The 19,067-nt window shown below is 38.9% G+C and overlaps 1 protein-coding gene across 1 annotated transcript; it reads left to right on the top strand.

The window, feature by feature from the left end:
- The first annotated feature begins 249 nt into the window (after window positions 1-249).
- On the top strand, window positions 250-2,798 carry LOC110876288. Its single transcript, XM_022124467.1, has 6 exons — window positions 250-457; window positions 553-1,770; window positions 1,844-1,884; window positions 2,143-2,271; window positions 2,385-2,516; window positions 2,595-2,798. Exons 1-6 carry the CDS (start codon window positions 250-252, stop codon window positions 2,796-2,798), a joined length of 1,932 nt encoding a protein of 643 aa, XP_021980159.1.
- The last annotated feature ends 16,269 nt before the right edge of the window (window positions 2,799-19,067 follow it).

Below are 19,067 nucleotides of genomic sequence, written 5' to 3'. Positions count from 1 at the left end.
TTAACCCACTAGTATGTCACTACAAGACTTCTCTTCTAACTAGGTTATTATTATTCCTAGTTAACTTATTGGATTCCGGGCGTTATAACCCGTCTCTTAGTATTAACCGGGTTTGATTACGAAACCCGTTTTCGGGGTGTTACAAAATCTAAAGGTAAGGAAGTTTTAACAGATACTGGAAAGCCTGTTATACTTCCTTCTTCATTTACTGGTGGTGCAAGATTCATGCAACAAAATTACCTCGATGCAATGGCCTTATGTAAGTGGTATGGGTACCCTGATTTCTTCATAACTATAACATGTAATCCTAAGTGGCCTGAAGTAAAAAGATTTCTAAAAGATTCAACCATCAAAGCCGAAGACTGGCCTGACATATTGTGTCGATTGTTTAAAAGGAAGCTTGATTCCTTAATTAAAGATTTTAAGGATTCCAAGTATTTTGGTGAGATTAACGCTGGTATGTTATTTTGTTTTCACAGCTTATCCTCTGATGTATATTTTTTAATCAAGGTTATTAACTAATAAATATATTTATTGTTCCTTTTTATTTAGTTGTTTATACAGTAGAATTTCAAAAGCGTGGTCTTCCTCATGCATATATATGCTTATTCATGAAGGTCGATCACAAACTTCCAACCATAGATCATATAGATCCATTTATTTCTGCTGAGATTCCCGATAAAAAAGAAGATCCTGAACTTTATTCTCTTGTGACTGATTATATGATTCATGGTTCATGTGGGAATGCTAATTTGAATTGTCCTTGCATGGTTGATAAAAGATGTTCAAAAAACTTTCCTAAGAAATTCACACCACATACAACTATTGATTCAAATGGTTTTCCTGTATACAGAAGAAGAGATTCAGGTCATACATTTATAAAATCTGGTGTTAGATTAGACAACAGAAATGTTGTTCCTTATAACAAAAGGCTTTTGAAAAGATATCAAGCACACATTAATGTTGAATGGTGTAATCAAGCCGGTTCAGTGAAATATTTGTTCAAGTACATCAACAAAGGTCCTGATATGGCTACTGCGGTAGTTTCTGGTGATACAAGTTCAACCATCAAAGAAAAGCCAAAAGACGAGATCAAGGAGTATTATGATTGTAGATATATTTCAGCTTGTGAGGCATCCTGGAGAATATTCTCTAATGAGGTTCACTATAGGTATCCTGCTGTTATGAGGCTTCCCTTTCATTTGCCCGGCCAACAGAATGTTGTGTATGGTGCTGATGGCGATATTGATAATGTTTTAAGCAAGCCTTCTGTTGCTTCTTCAATATTTATGCAATGGATGAAGTTGAACGAGACAAATGAAGATGCTAGAAAGCTGACTTATGTTGAGTTTCCTTCTAAATTTGTTTGGATACTTAAAGATAGATGTTGGCAGGTACATAAGTTGTACCAGTGTGTTGGCCGGATTCATTCTGTATCTCCTGCTTTGGGCGAACCTTATTTTTTGAGGATACTACTGAATAAAGTTAAAGGACCTAGATCATTTGAGGAGATACGTACAGTTAACGGTCAATTATTCCCGACTTTTAGAGATGCTTGCTATGCGATGGGACTTTTAGATGATGACAATGAATACGTTGAGGCCATTAAAGAAGCAAGTTTTGAAGGACATGCTGGGTATCTTCGAGCGTTATTTGCTACCCTGCTTTTGTCAAATACTCTATCTTGGCCAGAATTTGTTTGGGAGAATACGTGGAAATACTTAGCTGATGATATTGTTTATAGATGTCAAAAAGAAACAAATATTTCAGGTTCTGATCTATTTTTTTTCACATACTACATTTTGATTTTTTATTTAATAATGTTAATTTTTTTATTTGCTAGGTTTAGTGCTTCCTGAACATCAGATTAAGAACCTTACTCAGGTACTTGCTAAATTATTAAAATTATTTATTTTTAATTTAACACATATAAGAATTTAATGTTTTTACAACTATTAGTAATGCTGTTTACTGATGTTATATTTATTCAATAATGTATTATTTACAAGAACTTACCAAACAATGCTGAATGCACGTCCAAGAGACGCATGTCTTCACGATTGAACAAAACCCAAGATGTAAGTTTACCATCTTAAAGATTGTTATATTACTATTGTTATTAAAGTTACTCTATGACAACAGGTTAATAAGAAAGGTAAAGTTACTTCTGAGAGAAAGGAGGTCGTCAAGAATAGGACTAAGGGAAATGTTGCCTTACCTGTCGACACAAGTGATCATACTGGATGTTCTTCGTCTGTTAATAAAGTTAAGGTATATACTTGCCAGTTAATTAGTATATGTTATATAAATTGTTTTTTTTTTTTGTGTGTGCGTATATTGATCGTTAATTTAATTCACATTTGTATGTTTACTTTTTCATCAAGGGGAAGAGAGCTGCCAACGTTCAGAAAAAGCTTAACCGTAGAAATAAGATTGCAAAGACTGCAAAAAAACATTCTGAACATCCTCTTGACCCTGAGTTCTTTCATTTTGATCGCAAAGGAGACTATAGGCTGGTATACCATTTTTTATAATAAACTAATGATTTACGTTTATTTGTCTGACTATTATTTTTTTCCACACAATAAATGTAGCGTCTTCCTGCTGAAGTTGCGAGACGAGCAGGTCTTTCTCTAGATCTTCATCCTTTGAAAGTTCAAAACATGGTTGGAGTTGTGGAGGTTTATGATGTTAAGTTGGAGTTAAATGAATTGAAGCCACGTTATGCGTTGGACGGTTGGCGAAAGTTTATGACTGACAATAACTTGAGGTTTGGTGATATGTTGCATTTCACATAAGTGTCTTCGCAACAGAAGATAGTATTAAATCAAGTTACATCAGTTTAACAAACACATTTTAAGTCTGTTATGTTATCAGATACTAATTATGAACTTTTTGATGGTGATGTTGTAGGTTTTTGTAACACCTCGAAAATTCCTGTCCATAAAAATAAAGACACGTGTCACGTTAGACAGAGGTGTCAGAAAAACCGGATTATATAAAAAGATGTTTGGTAGGATTTTATAGGGCGTCATGTTATTTAAAATACCTCTGAACGACCCAAGGGCGACATGTTATTAAAACACCTCTGAGCGACCCAAATTGTTATAAATCCCAAGATCCTTAAATCATTAGATAATCATCTTATATGATAACCGGCTGCCCTCAAATAAATAAAGTTGCATCTTTATTAAGGACTTTGGAATTATAGGTTGTTACTACTGAAAATATTAAATAAAATCCTTGTAAAAAGGAATCAATATAGTTAATTTCCTTGGCCAACTATTATGAGAATCCAAGACTCATTCTTGGTAATCTCCGTCACTTTGCAAGACCCTCGTGAGTTGAAATTGAATGGGAAACATGTAAGAGCATGCTAGGCATGCAATGGCTGATCAAGATGGTCCCACATCTGAAAAAGAGGGACTCATTTCGGAGTTGGTTTGATTGCATGGTTAAGACTTAAAAGCTCACAAAATTTTGTCCTCTGGCCATCGGTTACGGACCGCAAAGCCTTAGGCTTACGGTCCGTAAGGAGGGTATCTTGGCATGTTTCAGCAAGGTCGGTTACGGACCGTAACCATTTCAGCTTACGGTCCGCAAGAGGTCCTTACGGACCGTAAGGCCTCAAGCTTACGGTCCGTAAGACCGTCGCTGGCAGCAGATTTTGGACAGCTGCCTGTCCAGCCCGTTGCACTGACTTTGAATGATGGTTTTTGAAATCAGGGGCTTGCTAGGCAGTATTTAGGCTCATAGGGACACCTGGGGTGATCTTGTAACTATCCTAGACTTCCATGTCTTGATCCTTGAGCATCTTGGTCCCTATATAAGGAAGTGAAGTGGTGAACTTTGATCATTCATTGTGTCACTCACTTGGAGCTTATTCTCTGGAACTTCCTTGGACAGCAACAAGTGCTCATTAAGTCCCTAATCCTATTTAGGATCCTTGTAAGTAACCTTAACCTCCCCTAATCCATTTTAACTTAGTTAATTAAGTAAAAGTCAAACCATCGTAATTAAGGTTTGACTTCGTGATTAATCATAATGTGCTCTGTCAAATCACGAATTAAAGATACCTTTAGGTAGGTAATTAAGTGGGTAACAAACCCTTAAAAGGGTATTTCCAGATTCCCACTCTAAGCATGTTAATTGTCGAGTCAAAGTTAACTATAAAAAGTCAACAAAATGCTTAAATTCAAATTAACTTATAATTAGCAATGTAGGATGCATGCAACCTGTTTTATCACTAATATAATTTGGTAAATTATGTAAGAACATGTTCCAACATGTTCAACTCGACAATTTTCTGTTTAGACCCGGTTCGGAACCGAAAGTCGCATAGTTTGACTTTCGCTTTGACTTTCAGTTCTGACCCGTTTTAGTCAAGATTAAGACTGCCTTAGAGCTTCTTTTGGACCTAATAACATGTTAGTATATCCTCCTGTGATTATACAACTTGGTCCATTAGATATCTTGTTCACATGCATGTTTCCGTTAAATGCCCATATGTTGACCCTTATGCCCGAATGTCTAAAAATCATGATTTTTGAAAATGTAAAAGGGTAGACATCTTAGTTACTAAATTATAAACTTGTCCCCAAAATTTGACATCAGTTTAAAGTCTAGATTGAGAGTTATGCTCATTAGCGTAATTAGAAGCTTCCTTAGTGAATAATTAGCGTAATTAACGCATAGCCTAATTAAACTTAGATTTTATGTCAAAACCTTATACCCACTGTTATATAATAATATTTTGGGAATTTTAAAGATTTTTATTTATTTTTAGGCTAAGCATAACTTAAGGTTTTAAGCTTAATTCGGCTTATGCCGGTTTTGCCCTTTTCGGCCATAAAATGAGTTTTACAAAACCTTTTGACCCCAAACCTTTTCCTACTGATTTATTATGTTAAATATATTATTTTGAGCCTTCTGGAATTATAAAAATATCAGCTTTTCTTTTAAAACCCGGAAAAGGCTCCAAATCGCCTTTTTAGGCATTTTTACGATATAGTATATGTCAAAACTAGTTTTTATACTAAAGGTCTAATACCTACTGATATATTTAGTAAAATTTCATGTTATAACAGTAAACTAAGGTTGAGGACTCAGGTTTCCCGTTTTGACCTTTTAAGCCTATGTAAAATTACCAAAATACCCTTATGAGGCGTAATTGGAGTTTAAAATCATTCGGGGCATAATGGGACATACCATACTGATATTACAACATACTTGGTGCATATAATCTCAGGAAACATGTATATGATTTATATGGTTAACCGTTACGCACTTTCGCGTTCGGATCGGCTTATGTGACTAGTTTACGCACATTAGCCGAAACGGGTCAAACCGTAACATCTTAGTCTCTAAATCCAGAATGTGTTTAGTTTACCCATGTTATACAAGTATCCAAGCTTGTAGGGTCTAAGTCACATTCCTTTTCGGTTTTCGCCTTCCTCGCGATTAAACCATATTTATTCTTCGAAACTAACCGGTCTAAGCTTAGGCTATGTTAAAAGACCCGTTAGGATTCTAATAGGTTATTATGAACCTTCGTTCCAGAATAGGAGCCCAGTAAAAGACACTGCATTTTTGCTTTTGTGGTTTATACATTGCTCAGGTAAATACTTTTAACTTATTTTCCCTTATACGGGCTTGGGGGTACGGTATATAAAATACCGCTTGGTCGGGCAATTGACCCCAACTCATTAGTAGTTGGGTATTATCAATGTGACCCGTTTGAAAACTAGTTTTGTTTGTTTTACGCCTTTGGGAGCTTAATGACCATGTCCCGGATATCCTTGGCATCATTTTTGGCCACGATCTTGACACCCGGGTGTAGGCGTACACCCGGTAATATGTCCATATTATTAAGGTATAAACGTTGGCTTCCCGCCGCGGACTTATACTGAGTGGTGTGTCAATTAACCTTAAACCCGACACGACTCGGGCGACTGAACGCATAACGAACATGTAATTCTTTTACAAGTTTAACTTTGATTAACTATTCCCAAGTTATAAAATGTTTTGTGCCTTGTGCATATAAATCAATTTTTAAAACCTTTTTCAAAATGAGTCAGTTAAATTGTATTTACCAGTGTAAACTGACGTATTTTCCCCAAAAAGATTAAGTGCAGGTGCTACACGTAATAGGTTGGTTTCTCCTTAGCATCATAGAGTCTCGCAAGCTTTGGGATGCATATATCTGTTGAACAATTTTCTTCTTTTTATTCCGATCCGCCTGTGGATCTATTTCGACTACTTGTGATACTTAATATTACATTTGATGGTTGAAATAAATCTATTTCTATTGCTTCCGCTGTGCATTATAACTTGTGTTGTTTGACAATGATGATATCAACTACGTCACGAAACTCCCCCACCGGGCCCACCAGTGACACGTGGAAATTCGGGGTGTGACAGGTTGGTATCAGAGCCAACACTGAGTGAATTAAACACTAGCCTTTTGTGTTTAATCTCAGTGCACAAATTGCACATTCTTCGAGTTCCAAGTCTAGACATTGAACATAGGACCAACTCTGTTTTGTTTTATTTTGAGTCTTTTATAATTATATTGTGGTTGTTATCTAAATCATGTATGCAGGTCATCATGCCACCAAGATTTCTTCGCGGTCGAGGCAAGGGACCCGTCACGGGTCATGATCACGAAGCCGGGCCTTCGCACCGGCGTACCCCATCCATTACTATGAGCACAAGCCCGCAAGAGCCATGGAGGCTCTATGTTGAACCTGGAAGACGGTCTGTCTCCCTTAGCTCTTCACCTTCTTACCAGCATTCCTTTGGGCCCCAATCGGAAAACGAGCCCAACAACCAACCACCAGCCTTCATTCCGCTACAGAGATCCAACTCGCACCATGCGTATGGCGATGCCACTCCGATCTTTCAGAGCCGATTCAACCCGGCTAACATCTTCCCTGAACTTGTGGGTCATAACCCACTTGGTCCTGAGGATCATTTCCCAGGCGAACACGCTGATGATATGGATGAAGACACGGATCTAGTGGAGCCCGCGTCCGGAACACCCAATCACCCGATAGAGATCTCTGACGGGTCATCATTTCACGGATCACCTTACCGTGGTCCAGATAGCTTCCAGGAAAGGTTTAACCAGTATGACTGGTACTTCACCTCGTCCGAGCACTTGTCGTCCCATCAGCAGCACCAGCAGCAGCAGCAGCATCAGCAGCAACAGGATCCTTCCCAGGATTCTCGATTCAGGGCAGTTACGCCACCACCGCCACCGCCAGTAGAGCAGCAACCGCCTCCGGAGCCACCGAGGCGGAGAAGGTCGAACGCACGGATGTCCGTGCGAGGAGGAGTTCGAATCAGTACTCCCCAGCCTTCAAGTGGCAGCCATTACCCGCCACTTCAGGAAGAAGAGGACCCACAGATGGGAGGTCCATCAAGCCCTATTCCAGACATCAACTCAGTACCTGTGGCACCACCATTGGGTTTCGATAACCCAATTCCTGCGTACGCCGGGTCAGCAGCGTATAACCCCTTCGAGCAGCCGGCGCATACCCACTACAACTACAATTATGCTAGTGTGGACCCGTACCAGAGGCATGGGACTACAATGCCAGTCACCCTGAGGGGCCTTATGGAGGACTTTGGACTACTGGTTACCCGACTTTTGGGTACCAGCATCCGCCACCCCCTCCACCTGTGTATCAGCCGCCGCAGCCACAGATTATTCCACCTGAGCGCCAGCAGGAAGTCCTTGAGAGACTAGACCGTTGTGAACGGAAAATTCAGACTGAGCGCAGACACAACAGAGGATTCTTCAAAGGACTATCAGATCTGATAAAGGGAAAGTCCAAAAGGAGGGACTATTGAAGATCCTTGTTATTTTATTTAGTTGTAATTCAGTCCCTGCGTGGACTTTTTGCTTCAGTATTCAGCTCCTGCGTGAGCTTGTCATTTTGTACTCTGCTCCTGCGTGAGCAAGTTTGGTTAGTTAACCCCTGCGTGGGTTTGTTCTTGATTTCCGCCCCTGCGTGGGCATTTATTTTTGGTAGAAGTCCTGTTTTGGGCAAATATTGTACTTGTTTAAGACAATTTATGGGATGTTCTAGTTAAGTTTTCATTTTTGATAATTATATGCATAAAATATGAAAATAAATGAAAATTTAAAAAGATCTGCCATTATATTAAATTGGTAAAATCTAAAGAGAACAAAGACCTAGCCTTATAATTTATAAAACATGGCCAAGATGGTAGTTCCATAATTAGGTTAAGATCCGCAAATTAACATCTCAATTTAGGACTATTCTGCGTTTATTATTAAAGAATCTTGGAGGTAAAACCTAGCCTTTATGTTGTCGCAAACATGGCCAAGATGGTATAACCCACATAATAGATTCCAATTATTAACGTCTGTTAGTATAATAATGATCTTGGCAAACTGTGAATCAGTAAAGTCACACAGGCCATCCATCATAAAGGGTTAATCTTAAATTCCCTTAAATTATTTAACCACTTCTTTGAAGTGAAGTGCCTGTGGGCAATAATTATATGTCCTCCGTGACTAAGGGCAGTGGTAGCTTATGACTCCCTGTTAATAAATGATTTAACCTAAAACACCTAGATACTATAAAATCTTGGTTTATTAAATATCTTAACTGTCCTTGTGACTAGGCCTTATGTGCTAGTAATAAAGTATCATAGGATAATAATAAAATCCTAATGTTCTAACGAATTAACCTAAAATGGCAATTTAAAACCTTGGTTAATAAAGCATAAAATACCATAAGAGCCTTTAAGTAAAAACCTTGTCCATCATTTATATGTAGCAATTGAAGCTACATGGCTGGATCAGATGAAGTCAATAGCCATCCGGTAGGGAACCGTGATGATGCGAAATTCCTAGTAACTGGTGCTGAGTTAAAAGCAATTGTGAATGATGCGGTTGCAAAAGCCTTAGAACGGCAGTACGGTGAGTACAGTGAGACCCGTAGTAGAACCCTATCTACACCACATGCTAAACCAAAGAATCATTCTGAGGCTCACAACAAACCACCACCTACTCCACCCAAATCTAAGAAAGATGATGACCGACACTCCTCAAATGAAAACAGTGTTCACCCCAAGAAGATTGTGTTTGATGAAGCCCCACGTGCTAAGGGTTGCACGTATAAATATTTTGTATCTTGTAAACCTCGAGAGTTTATTGGAGAAAAGGGGGCAGTGGACTGTATGACATGGCTTGATGAGATAGAGACAGTGGTAGGCATCAGTGGTTGTGCTGAAAGGGATATGGTTAAGTTTGCATCCCAGTCTTTCAAGGGTGAGGCTCTAGCTTGGTGGGGGGCGTTGATCCAGGCTTCTGGAAAAGTTGTCTTGTACAATATGTCTTGGAAGCAATTTGTTGCTCTTGTCAAGGATAACTATTGCCCTCAGCATGAGGTTGAGCGAATAGAATCTGAATTCCTATCTCTGGTTATGAAAAACCTAGACTGCCAGGCATACCTCACCAGTTTCAACACCTTGTCCAGAATGGTTCCTTACCTGGTAACCCCGGAACCCAAGAGAATCGCACGCTTTGTTGGGGGTTTGGCCCCAGAAATCAAGGCCAGTGTGAAGGCCTCTCGACCTACCACATTCAGATCTATCACCGATTTATCTCTGTCTCTCACTCAAGATGCAGCGAGACAAAGAGCATTGAGAAATGCGGATTCTGACAAGAGGAAACGTGAAGATGACAGTTCACGTCGATCAGGCAAGAAACATAGGGGGAACCGTGATAGTAAGAAGGGGTTTGAAGCCAGGAGGAACGAGCAACAGTCGGGCGATAGGCCCAAGTGCAAGGTTTGTAGGAAGCACCACTTTGGGAGGTGCAGATATGAACAGAAATCCCAGCCCAAGGCATGTGGGATATGTAAGTCTTCTGAGCACCGAACTCTTGAGTGCAAAAAGATGAAGGATGCAACTTGTTACAGTTGCAACGAAAAAGGGCACATCAAGACCAATTGCCCAAAGATTGTCAAGAAAACTGAAGAAGGGAAGAAGACCAATGCTAGGGTCTTTCAAATGAATGTGCAGGAGGCCATCCAAAACGACAACGTCATAACTGGTACGTTTCTCATTAATGACGTTTACGCAAGAGTATTGTTTGATTCTGGAGCGGATAAATCTTTTGTGGATAGTAAATTCTGTGAACTGTTAGGATTGCCTGTTAAAGCCTTAAGTGCAAATTATGAGGTAGAGTTAGCAGATGGGACTTTAGAAACCGTCTCAACTGTGTTAGATGGATGTGCTATTTCCATTAGGAACCACTCTTTTCCTCTATCCCTGTGCTATTTCCATTAGGAACCACTCTTTTCCTCTATCCCTGCTACCCTTTAAGTTAGCCGGTTTCGATGTAGTATTGGGCATGGATTGGTTATCGCATAACCAAGCCCAGATTATATGCAGTAGGAGGCAAGTAATAATCAAGACTCCATCTGGTGAGCCACTCACCATTCAGGGAGATACACATCATGGACTGCCTGAGCAAGTGTCTATGCTCAAAGCATCCAAATGTTTGAAGAATGGTTGTGTTATCTATATGGCACAAGTGACCATTGATGAGCAGAAGCCCAAGATTGAAGACATTCCCGTTATATCGGAGTACCCTGAAGTTTTTCCGGAAGAACTGCCTGGTTTGCCACCAGACAGGCAAGTGGAATTCAGGATCGATATCATTCCTGGAGCTGCACCTATCGCTAGAGCGCCTTATAGACTAGCACCAACGGAGATGAAGGACTTGAGAACGCAGCTAGACGATTTGCTAGCCAAGGGTTTCATTAGACCTAGTTCGTCTCCTTGGGGAGCGCCGATCTTATTTGTCAAGAAGAAAGATGGTTCGATGCGTTTATGTATCGATTACCGAGAACTTAACAAGGTTACTATCAAGAATAGGTATCCTTTTCCCAGGATCGACGATTTATTCGATCAACTTCAAGGAGCAAGCTACTTTTCCAAGATCGATTTGAGGTCAGGATATCACCAATTGAAGGTTAAGGATGAAGATGTACACAAGACTGCGTTTAGGACTCGTTATGGTCATTACGAGTTCCTAGTGATGCCTTTTGGGCTCACTAACGCACCTGCCGCATTCATGGATCTCATGACTCGCGTCTGCAAGCCATATTTGGACAAATTTGTCATCGTCTTCATCGACGACATTCTCATTTATTCCAAAAATCAAGCTGACCACGAGAAGCACCTCCGTTGTATTCTGAAATTACTTCATCAAGAAAAGCTATATGCAAAATTTTCAAAATGTGAATTTTGGTTGAGAGAAGTCCAATTTCTTGGACATGTGGTCAGTGAGCGCGGTATTCAAGTGGATCCCGCTAAAGTTGAGGCTGTCATGAATTGGCAGGAGCCAAAGACACCTACGGAAATCCGCAGTTTCCTAGGTTTAGCAGGTTACTACAGGAGATTCATCGAAAATTTCTCAATAATTGCAGCACCCCTAACTTTGCTGACTCGCAAGAATAGCAAATTCAATTGGGGACCTAAGCAGCAAGAGTCATTTGACATTTTGAAGCAGAAATTGAGTAACGCTCCCGTGTTGACGTTACCTGATGGGATTGATGAATTTGTGGTTTATTGTGATGCATCACACACCGGGATGGGTTGTGTGCTAATGCAGAAAGGCAAAGTCATTGCCTATGCTTCACGACAATTAAAGGTGCACGAGAAGAATTACACCACCCATGATTTGGAATTGGGTGCCGTTGTATTTGCACTTAAGCTGTGGAGGCACTATTTATATGGAACTAAATGTGTGATCTTTTCTGATCACAAAAGTCTTCAACATCTGTTCAACCAAAAGGAGTTAAATATGAGGCAGCGACGTTGGATGGAAACTCTGAACGATTATGATTGTGAAATCAGATACCATCCAGGCAAGGCCAATGTAGTTGCAGATGCTTTGAGCAGAAAAGAAAGAGTGAAGCCAATAAGGATCAATGCTAAGAGCCTTGAGGTTAGGAACAGTCTGAACGAAAGGTTGTTAGCTGCACAGAAGGATGCAATGCTAGAAGCTAACTACCCTAATGAGAAGCTAGGAGTAACTGAAGAACAGTTATCCTATGGCAAAGACGGAATCCTGAGGCTAAATGGAAGAATATGGGTTCCTGTGTATGGAGGACTTCGAGACATCATCCTTAAGGAAGCCCACAGTTCCAGATATTCCGTCCATCCTGGAGCGGATAAGATGTACCAGGATGTAAAAGCAAATTATTGGTGGATAGGCTTGAAAAAGTCTATAGCCACCCATGTGGCTAAATGTCTGACGTGCGCTCAAGTTAAGGCTGAGCATCAAAAACCGTCAGGTTTGCTACAACAGCCTGAAATTCCCACCTGGAAATGGGAAATGGTAACGATGGATTTTATCACCAAGTTGCCTAAGACGCAGAAAGGAAATGACACTATTTGGGTAATAGTCGATCGACTGACTAAGTCAGCACATTTCCTACCCATTAAAGAGACTTTCAGTTCCGACATGCTAGCCCAACTGTACGTGGATAAGATTGTATCCCTGCATGGCGTACCAGTATCTATCATCTCTGATAGGGATACCAGATACACATCTCATTTCTGGAAGAGTTTCCAAAAGTCTCTGGGTACGCAATTAAATTTTAGTACAGCTTATCATCCTCAGACGGATGGGCAAAGTGAGCGTACTATTCAAACCTTGGAGGACATGCTTCGTGCATGCGTGAATGACCTAGGAGGAAGTTGGGATAGGCACCTACCTCTGATCGAGTTCTCCTACAATAATAGCTACCACACCAGCATTAAGGCTGCGCCTTTTGAGGCACTATACGGTAGAAAGTGCAGAACACCCATTTGTTGGGCAGAGGTAGGAGAAGTTCAATTATCAGGACCAGAATTAGTCCTGGAGACAACGGACAAGATTACCCAGATTAGTGAGCACCTAAGGGCTGCCCGTGATAGGCAGAAGAGCTATGCTAATGATAGGCGAAAGCCCCTCAAGTTCGAGGTTGGCGATAAAGTTTTGCTCAAAGTATCACCTTGGAAAGGGGTAATGAGATTTGGCAAGAAAGGTAAGTTAAGCCCAAGGTACATTGGACCATTCGAGATCATCGAATGTGTAGGATCGGTGGCTTATAAGTTGAACTTACCAGAGGAGCTTAGTGGTATTCATAACGTGTTCCACATCTGCAATCTGAAGAAATGTCTAGCTGATGAATCGCTAGTCATACCGCATTCAGATGTGCATATAGACGAAAGCTTAAAGTTTGTAGAAAAACCTGTGTCGATTGAGGACCGACAGGTAAAGAAGCTTCGGAGGAAGCATGTACCCATTGTCAAGGTCAAATGGGAGGGCCACAGAGGTCCTGATTATACGTGGGAGTTAGAATCCACGATGAAAGAGAAATACCCTCAATTGTTTCAGTAAATCTCGAGGTCGAGATTTCTTTTAAGGGGGTGAGGATGTAACACCTCGAAAATTCCTGTCCATAAAAATAAAGACACGTGTCACGTTAGACAGAGGTGTCAGAAAAACCGGATTATATAAAAAGATGTTTGGTAGGATTTTATAGGGCGTCATGTTATTTAAAATACCTCTGAACGACCCAAGGGCGACATGTTATTAAAACACCTCTGAGCGACCCAAATTGTTATAAATCCCAAGATCCTTAAATCATTAGATAATCATCTTATATGATAACCGGCTGCCCTCAAATAAATAAAGTTGCATCTTTATTAAGGACTTTGGAATTATAGGTTGTTACTACTGAAAATATTAAATAAAATCCTTGTAAAAAGGAATCAATATAGTTAATTTCCTTGGCCAACTATTATGAGAATCCAAGACTCATTCTTGGTAATCTCCGTCACTTTGCAAGACCCTTGTGAGTTGAAATTGAATGGGAAACATGTAAGAGCATGCTAGGCATGCAATGGCTAATCAAGATGGTCCCACATCTGAAAAAGAAGGACTGATTTCGGAGTTGGTTTGATTGCATGGTTAAGACTTAAAAGCTCACAAAATTTTGTCCTCTGGCCATCGGTTACGGACCGCAAAGCCTTAGGCTTACGGTCCGTAAGGAGGGTATCTGGGCATGTTTCAGCAAGGTCGGTTACGGACCGTAACCATTTCAGCTTACGGTCCGCAAGAGGTCCTTACGGACCGTAAGGCCTCAAGCTTACGGTCCGTAAGACCGTCGCTGGCAGCAGATTTTGGACAGCTGCCTGTCCAGCCCGTTGCACCGACTTTGAATGATGGTTTTTGAAATCAGGGGCTTGCTAGGCAGTATTTAGGCTCATAGGGACACCTGGGGTGATCTTGTAACTATCCTAGACTTCCATGTCTTGATCCTAGAGCATCTTGGTCCCTATATAAGGAAGTGAAGTGGTGAACTTTGATCATTCATTGTGTCACTCACTTGGAGCTTATTCTCTGGAACTTCCTTGGACAGCAACAAGTGCTCATTAAGTCCCGAATCCTATTTAGGATCCTTGTAAGTAACCTTAACCTCCCCTAATCCATTTTAACTTAGTTAATTAAGTAAAAGTCAAACCATCGTAATTAAGGTTTGACTTCGTGATTAATCATAATGTGCTCTGTCAAATCACGAATTAAAGATACCTTTAAGTAGGTAATTAAGTGGGTAACAAACCCTTAAAAGGGTATTTCCAGATTCCCACTCTAAGCATGTTAATTGTCGAGTCAAAGTTAACTATAAAAAGTCAACAAAACGCTTAAATTCAAATTAACTTATAATTAGCAATGTAGGATGCATGCAACCTGTTTTATCACTAATATAATTTGGTAAATGATGTAAGAACATGTTCCAACATGTTCAACTCGACAATTTTCTGTTTAGACCCGGTTCGGAACCGAAAGTCGCATAGTTTGACTTTCGCTTTGACTTTCAGTTCTGACCCGTTTTAGTCAAGATTAAGACTGCCTTAGAGCTTCTTTTGGACCTAATAACATGTTAGTATATCCTCCTGTGATTATACAACTTGGTCCATTAGATATCTTGTTCACATGCATGTTTCCGTTAAATGGCCATATGTTGACCCTTATGCCCGAATGTCTAAAAATCATGATTTTTGAAAATGTAAAAGGGTAGACATCTTAGTTACTGAATTATAAACTTGTCCCCAAAATTTGACATCAGTTTAAAGTCTAGATTGAGAGTTATGCTCATTAGCGTAATTAGAAGCTTCCTTAGTGAATAATTAGCGTAATTAACGCATAGCCTAATTAAACTTAGATTTTATGTCAAAACCTTATACCCACTGTTATATAATAATATTTTGGGAATTTTAAAGATTTTTATTTATTTTTAGGCTAAGCATAACTTAAGGTTTTAAGCTTAATTCGGCTTATGCCGGTTTTGCCCTTTTCGGCCATAAAATGAGTTTTACAAAACCTTTTGACCCCAAACCTTTTCCTACTGCTTTATTATGTTAAATATATTATTTTGAGCCTTCTGGAATTATAAATATATCAGCTTTTCTTTTAAAACCCGGAAAAGGCTCCAAATCGCCTTTTTAGGCATTTTTACGATATAGTATATGTCAAAACTAGTTTTTATACTAAAGGTCTAATACCTACTGCTATATTTAGTAAAATTTCATGTTATAACAGTAAACTAAGGTTGAGGACTCAGGTTTCCCGTTTTGACCTTTTAAGCCTATGTAAAATTACCAAAATACCCTTATGAGGCGTAATTGGAGTTTAAAATCATTCGGGGCATAATGGGACATACCATACTGATATTACAACATACTTGGTGCATATAATCTCAGGAAACATGTATATGATTTATATGGTTAACCGTTACGCACTTTCGCGTTCGGATCGGCTTATGTGACTAGTTTACGCACATTAGCCGAAACGGGTCAAACCGTAACATCTTAGTCTCTAAATCCAGAATGTGTTTAGTTTACCCATGTTATACAAGTATCCAAGCTTGTAGGGTCTAAGTCACATTCCTTTTCGGTTTTCGCCTTCCTCGCGATTAAACCATATTTATTCTTCGAAACTAACCGGTCTAAGCTTAGGCTATGTTAAAAGACCCGTTAGGATTCTAATAGGTTATTATGAACCTTCGTTCCAGAATAGGAGCCCAGTAAAAGACACTGCATTTTTGCTTTTGTGGTTTATACATTGCTCAGGTAAATACTTTTAACTTATTTTCCCTTATACGGGCTTGGGGGTACGGTATATAAAATACCGCTTGGTCGGGCAATTGACCCCAACTCATTAGTAGTTGGGTATTATCAATGTGACCCGTTTGAAAACTAGTTTTGTTTGTTTTACGCCTTTGGGAGCTTAATGACCATGTCCCGGATATCCTTGGCATCATTTTCGGCCACGATCTTGACACCCGGGTGTAGGCGTACACCCGGTAATATGTCCATATTATTAAGGTATAAACGTTGGCTTCCCGCCGCGGACTTATACTGAGTGGTGTGTCAATTAACCTTAAACCCGACACGACTCGGGCGACTGAACGCATAACGAACATGTAATTCTTTTACAAGTTTAACTTTAATTAACTATTCCCAAGTTATAAAATGTTTTGTGCCTTGTGCATATAAATCAATTTTTAAAACCTTTTTCAAAATGAGTCAGTTAAATTGTATTTACCAGTGTAAACTGACGTATTTTCCCCAAAAAGATTAAGTGCAGGTGCTACACGTAATAGGCTGGTTTCTCCTTAGCATCATAGAGTCTCGCAAGCTTTGGGATGCATATATCTGTTGAACAATTTTCTTCTTTTTATTCTGATCCGCCTGTGGATCTATTTTGACTACTTGTGATACTTAATATTACATTTGATGGTTGAAATAAATCTATTTCTATTGCTTCCGCTGTGCATTATAACTTGTGTTGTTTGACAATGATGATATCAACTACGTCATGATACTCCCCCACCGGGCCCACCGGTGACACGTGGAAATTCGGGGTGTGACAGTTTTTTTCTTAAATTATTAACTTGATGATTTGTTGCTATGTATGGCTAAGATGATAAAACACTGTTATTAGCACTTTATGTTTTAAATTTGGCCAATTAGATTATGTGTTAAATTATAGTCCTTTAAGTCATTGTTCCATTTTCTTGAATTCTATCTAATTTTTTAAAGAACTTCAATAACAAATGGTGGTTTGAACATCTGTTTGCCTTTTGGTCAATAGTTAATGGAAACCCATGTTAGGTTCAACAGTGTTTTGAAGAGGAAAACTGTGTTAGAAGACAGTAGATCTTAACAAGTTAAAGATCTGTTAAGGCTTAAACAGATTTTTGGCATTTAACAAATGTTTGGCCTTTTATATCAGATGTTTGGACTTAAACAGTTGATTGACCTTAAACACATGTTTGACCTTAAACAGATGTTTTGCCATAAATAGATGTTCTTCTTCTATATCAGATATTTGGACTTAAACAGATGTTTGACCTTAAACAAATGTTTGGCCATAAACAGATGTTTGGCCTTAAACCAAACATCTGTTTAAGCTCAACATCTGTTTAACTATTTGTCAATATCTTATTGACTTTTGGTTAACATCTGTTTCAAATTTGGTCAACACCTTATTTTGTAAAAGAGGTACAAAAACAAAGATTTTTTTCAGAATTCCAAATCACCCTATCATGTAAGTGCATTGAAGTAAAAGTGGAAATGATATTATTCATATGGTCCTGTTGTGCTTTTGTTTGTCCTCTAATATGAGTTCATGAACTAATCCGGTGATTTGAAGACATTGATGTTGAATCGAATAAGATGGTTGATCTAATGTGGTCGTATTACAAACAAATAGTAATTAATTAATCTAAATAAGTTTCCCAAGCCCGAGAAGCAATCCCGGATAAAAACCTAGTATACATATATATTAAGCCTTTTTAAGTAGCATTAATAAACATTACATATTTTTTTACACTATTACTACATTTATAATGAAAAATAATTATGGTGTACAAGTCACCTCATCATTTTTCGATGTAAACAACTCCTTTGAATTAAATGATAAAATTATCGTTGGAATTTTAGATCGCCAAATTCAATTCAATATAAGATCATTCATAGGTTTTTTTTTTTTTTTTTTTTTGGCGTTTTTTCCTAAAAAAAACATCCCACACCTGCCTCTTGGGCGTTTTTTTTCAAAAAAAAATTCCCTTAGGCGTGCTTTAAAAAACGCTCCAATCTTGCCCTTTTCAAATTTATGACCAATGACATTTTTTTGATGGTTTTTTTTTCATTTAATTCTATCACATAATGTTCCACATCTCCACTACACCCATTTTAGAAAAAAACGCCACATAATGCCCCATTGCTGACTGGACTGCCACATGACGCAAAACGCCCAAGAGTTGAGCATTATTGGTGTCTTCCACTACACATGGTCTAAGATAATTATTTCTTTAATTGTCCAAAATGGCTTATACAACTTCTCGGTCTCTCTTTCAAACCTCACATCACAACCTCTGGATCTCTCTCTTGTGATACACCAATGGCTGAGGAACCAATCCATAAGTTTTGGTTCTACGACGGGGTCATAATTTTTATTTTTGTTTTGGGTATGTTAGATCTAAGAAAAAAGGTCGTATAGTTCAGTGAAAAAGGTTTTGAGATTATTTGATCTCGTGCTTAAGAAAATGTAAGATCTCTGAGTTCTACCAAGCAGCAAAACCGATGCTTCTGATAAGTTAATGAAGATTCTTTGAGAAAAGTTTGAGAGTGTAGGGGAGGAGGAAGAAGAAGAAGAAGCGCGAAGAGTTGTCTCATGAGAATTTTATCGAGTGCATAGAAAGTTGTGTAATTTTTGCATGTGACCAAAATTCAACAAGAGTGGTTTTGTAAATAGGAGGATTTATGGTGAGTACACGATGGAATGGAGATTTTTCAATGAGATCAATGTATTTATGATATTGAGGATAGTCTTTCTCTTTGATTAAGAAAGAAGATTATCATGTAAAGCTTCCTTCAACTAATTAGACATCTTTTTTCTCTCTGTCAAAAGCAGTCTTTTGTTCAACATTCATCAAAGAAATTGGTTGTGGTTCTATAGAATTCTT

The sequence above is a fragment of the Helianthus annuus genome, chromosome 9 (assembly GCF_002127325.2).
Source record: "Helianthus annuus cultivar XRQ/B chromosome 9, HanXRQr2.0-SUNRISE, whole genome shotgun sequence".
In the NCBI taxonomy this organism is placed as follows: Eukaryota; Viridiplantae; Streptophyta; class Magnoliopsida; order Asterales; family Asteraceae; genus Helianthus; species Helianthus annuus.
This window is presented reverse-complemented; position numbering and strand designations above follow the sequence as displayed.

What these genes read in the sequence shown, in the direction of transcription:
- LOC110876288 (XM_022124467.1), top strand. Translation starts at nt 250, where the DNA reads ATGGCCTTATGTAAGTGGTATGGGTACCCTGATTTCTTCATAACTATA. An exon ending in AGATTAAGAACCTTACTCAG is followed by an intron (nt 1,885 to 2,142) that starts GTACTTGCTAAA and finishes CTATGACAACAG; the next exon opens with GTTAATAAGAAAGGTAAAGT. An exon ending in CGTCTGTTAATAAAGTTAAG is followed by an intron (nt 2,272 to 2,384) that starts GTATATACTTGC and finishes TTTTTCATCAAG; the next exon opens with GGGAAGAGAGCTGCCAACGT.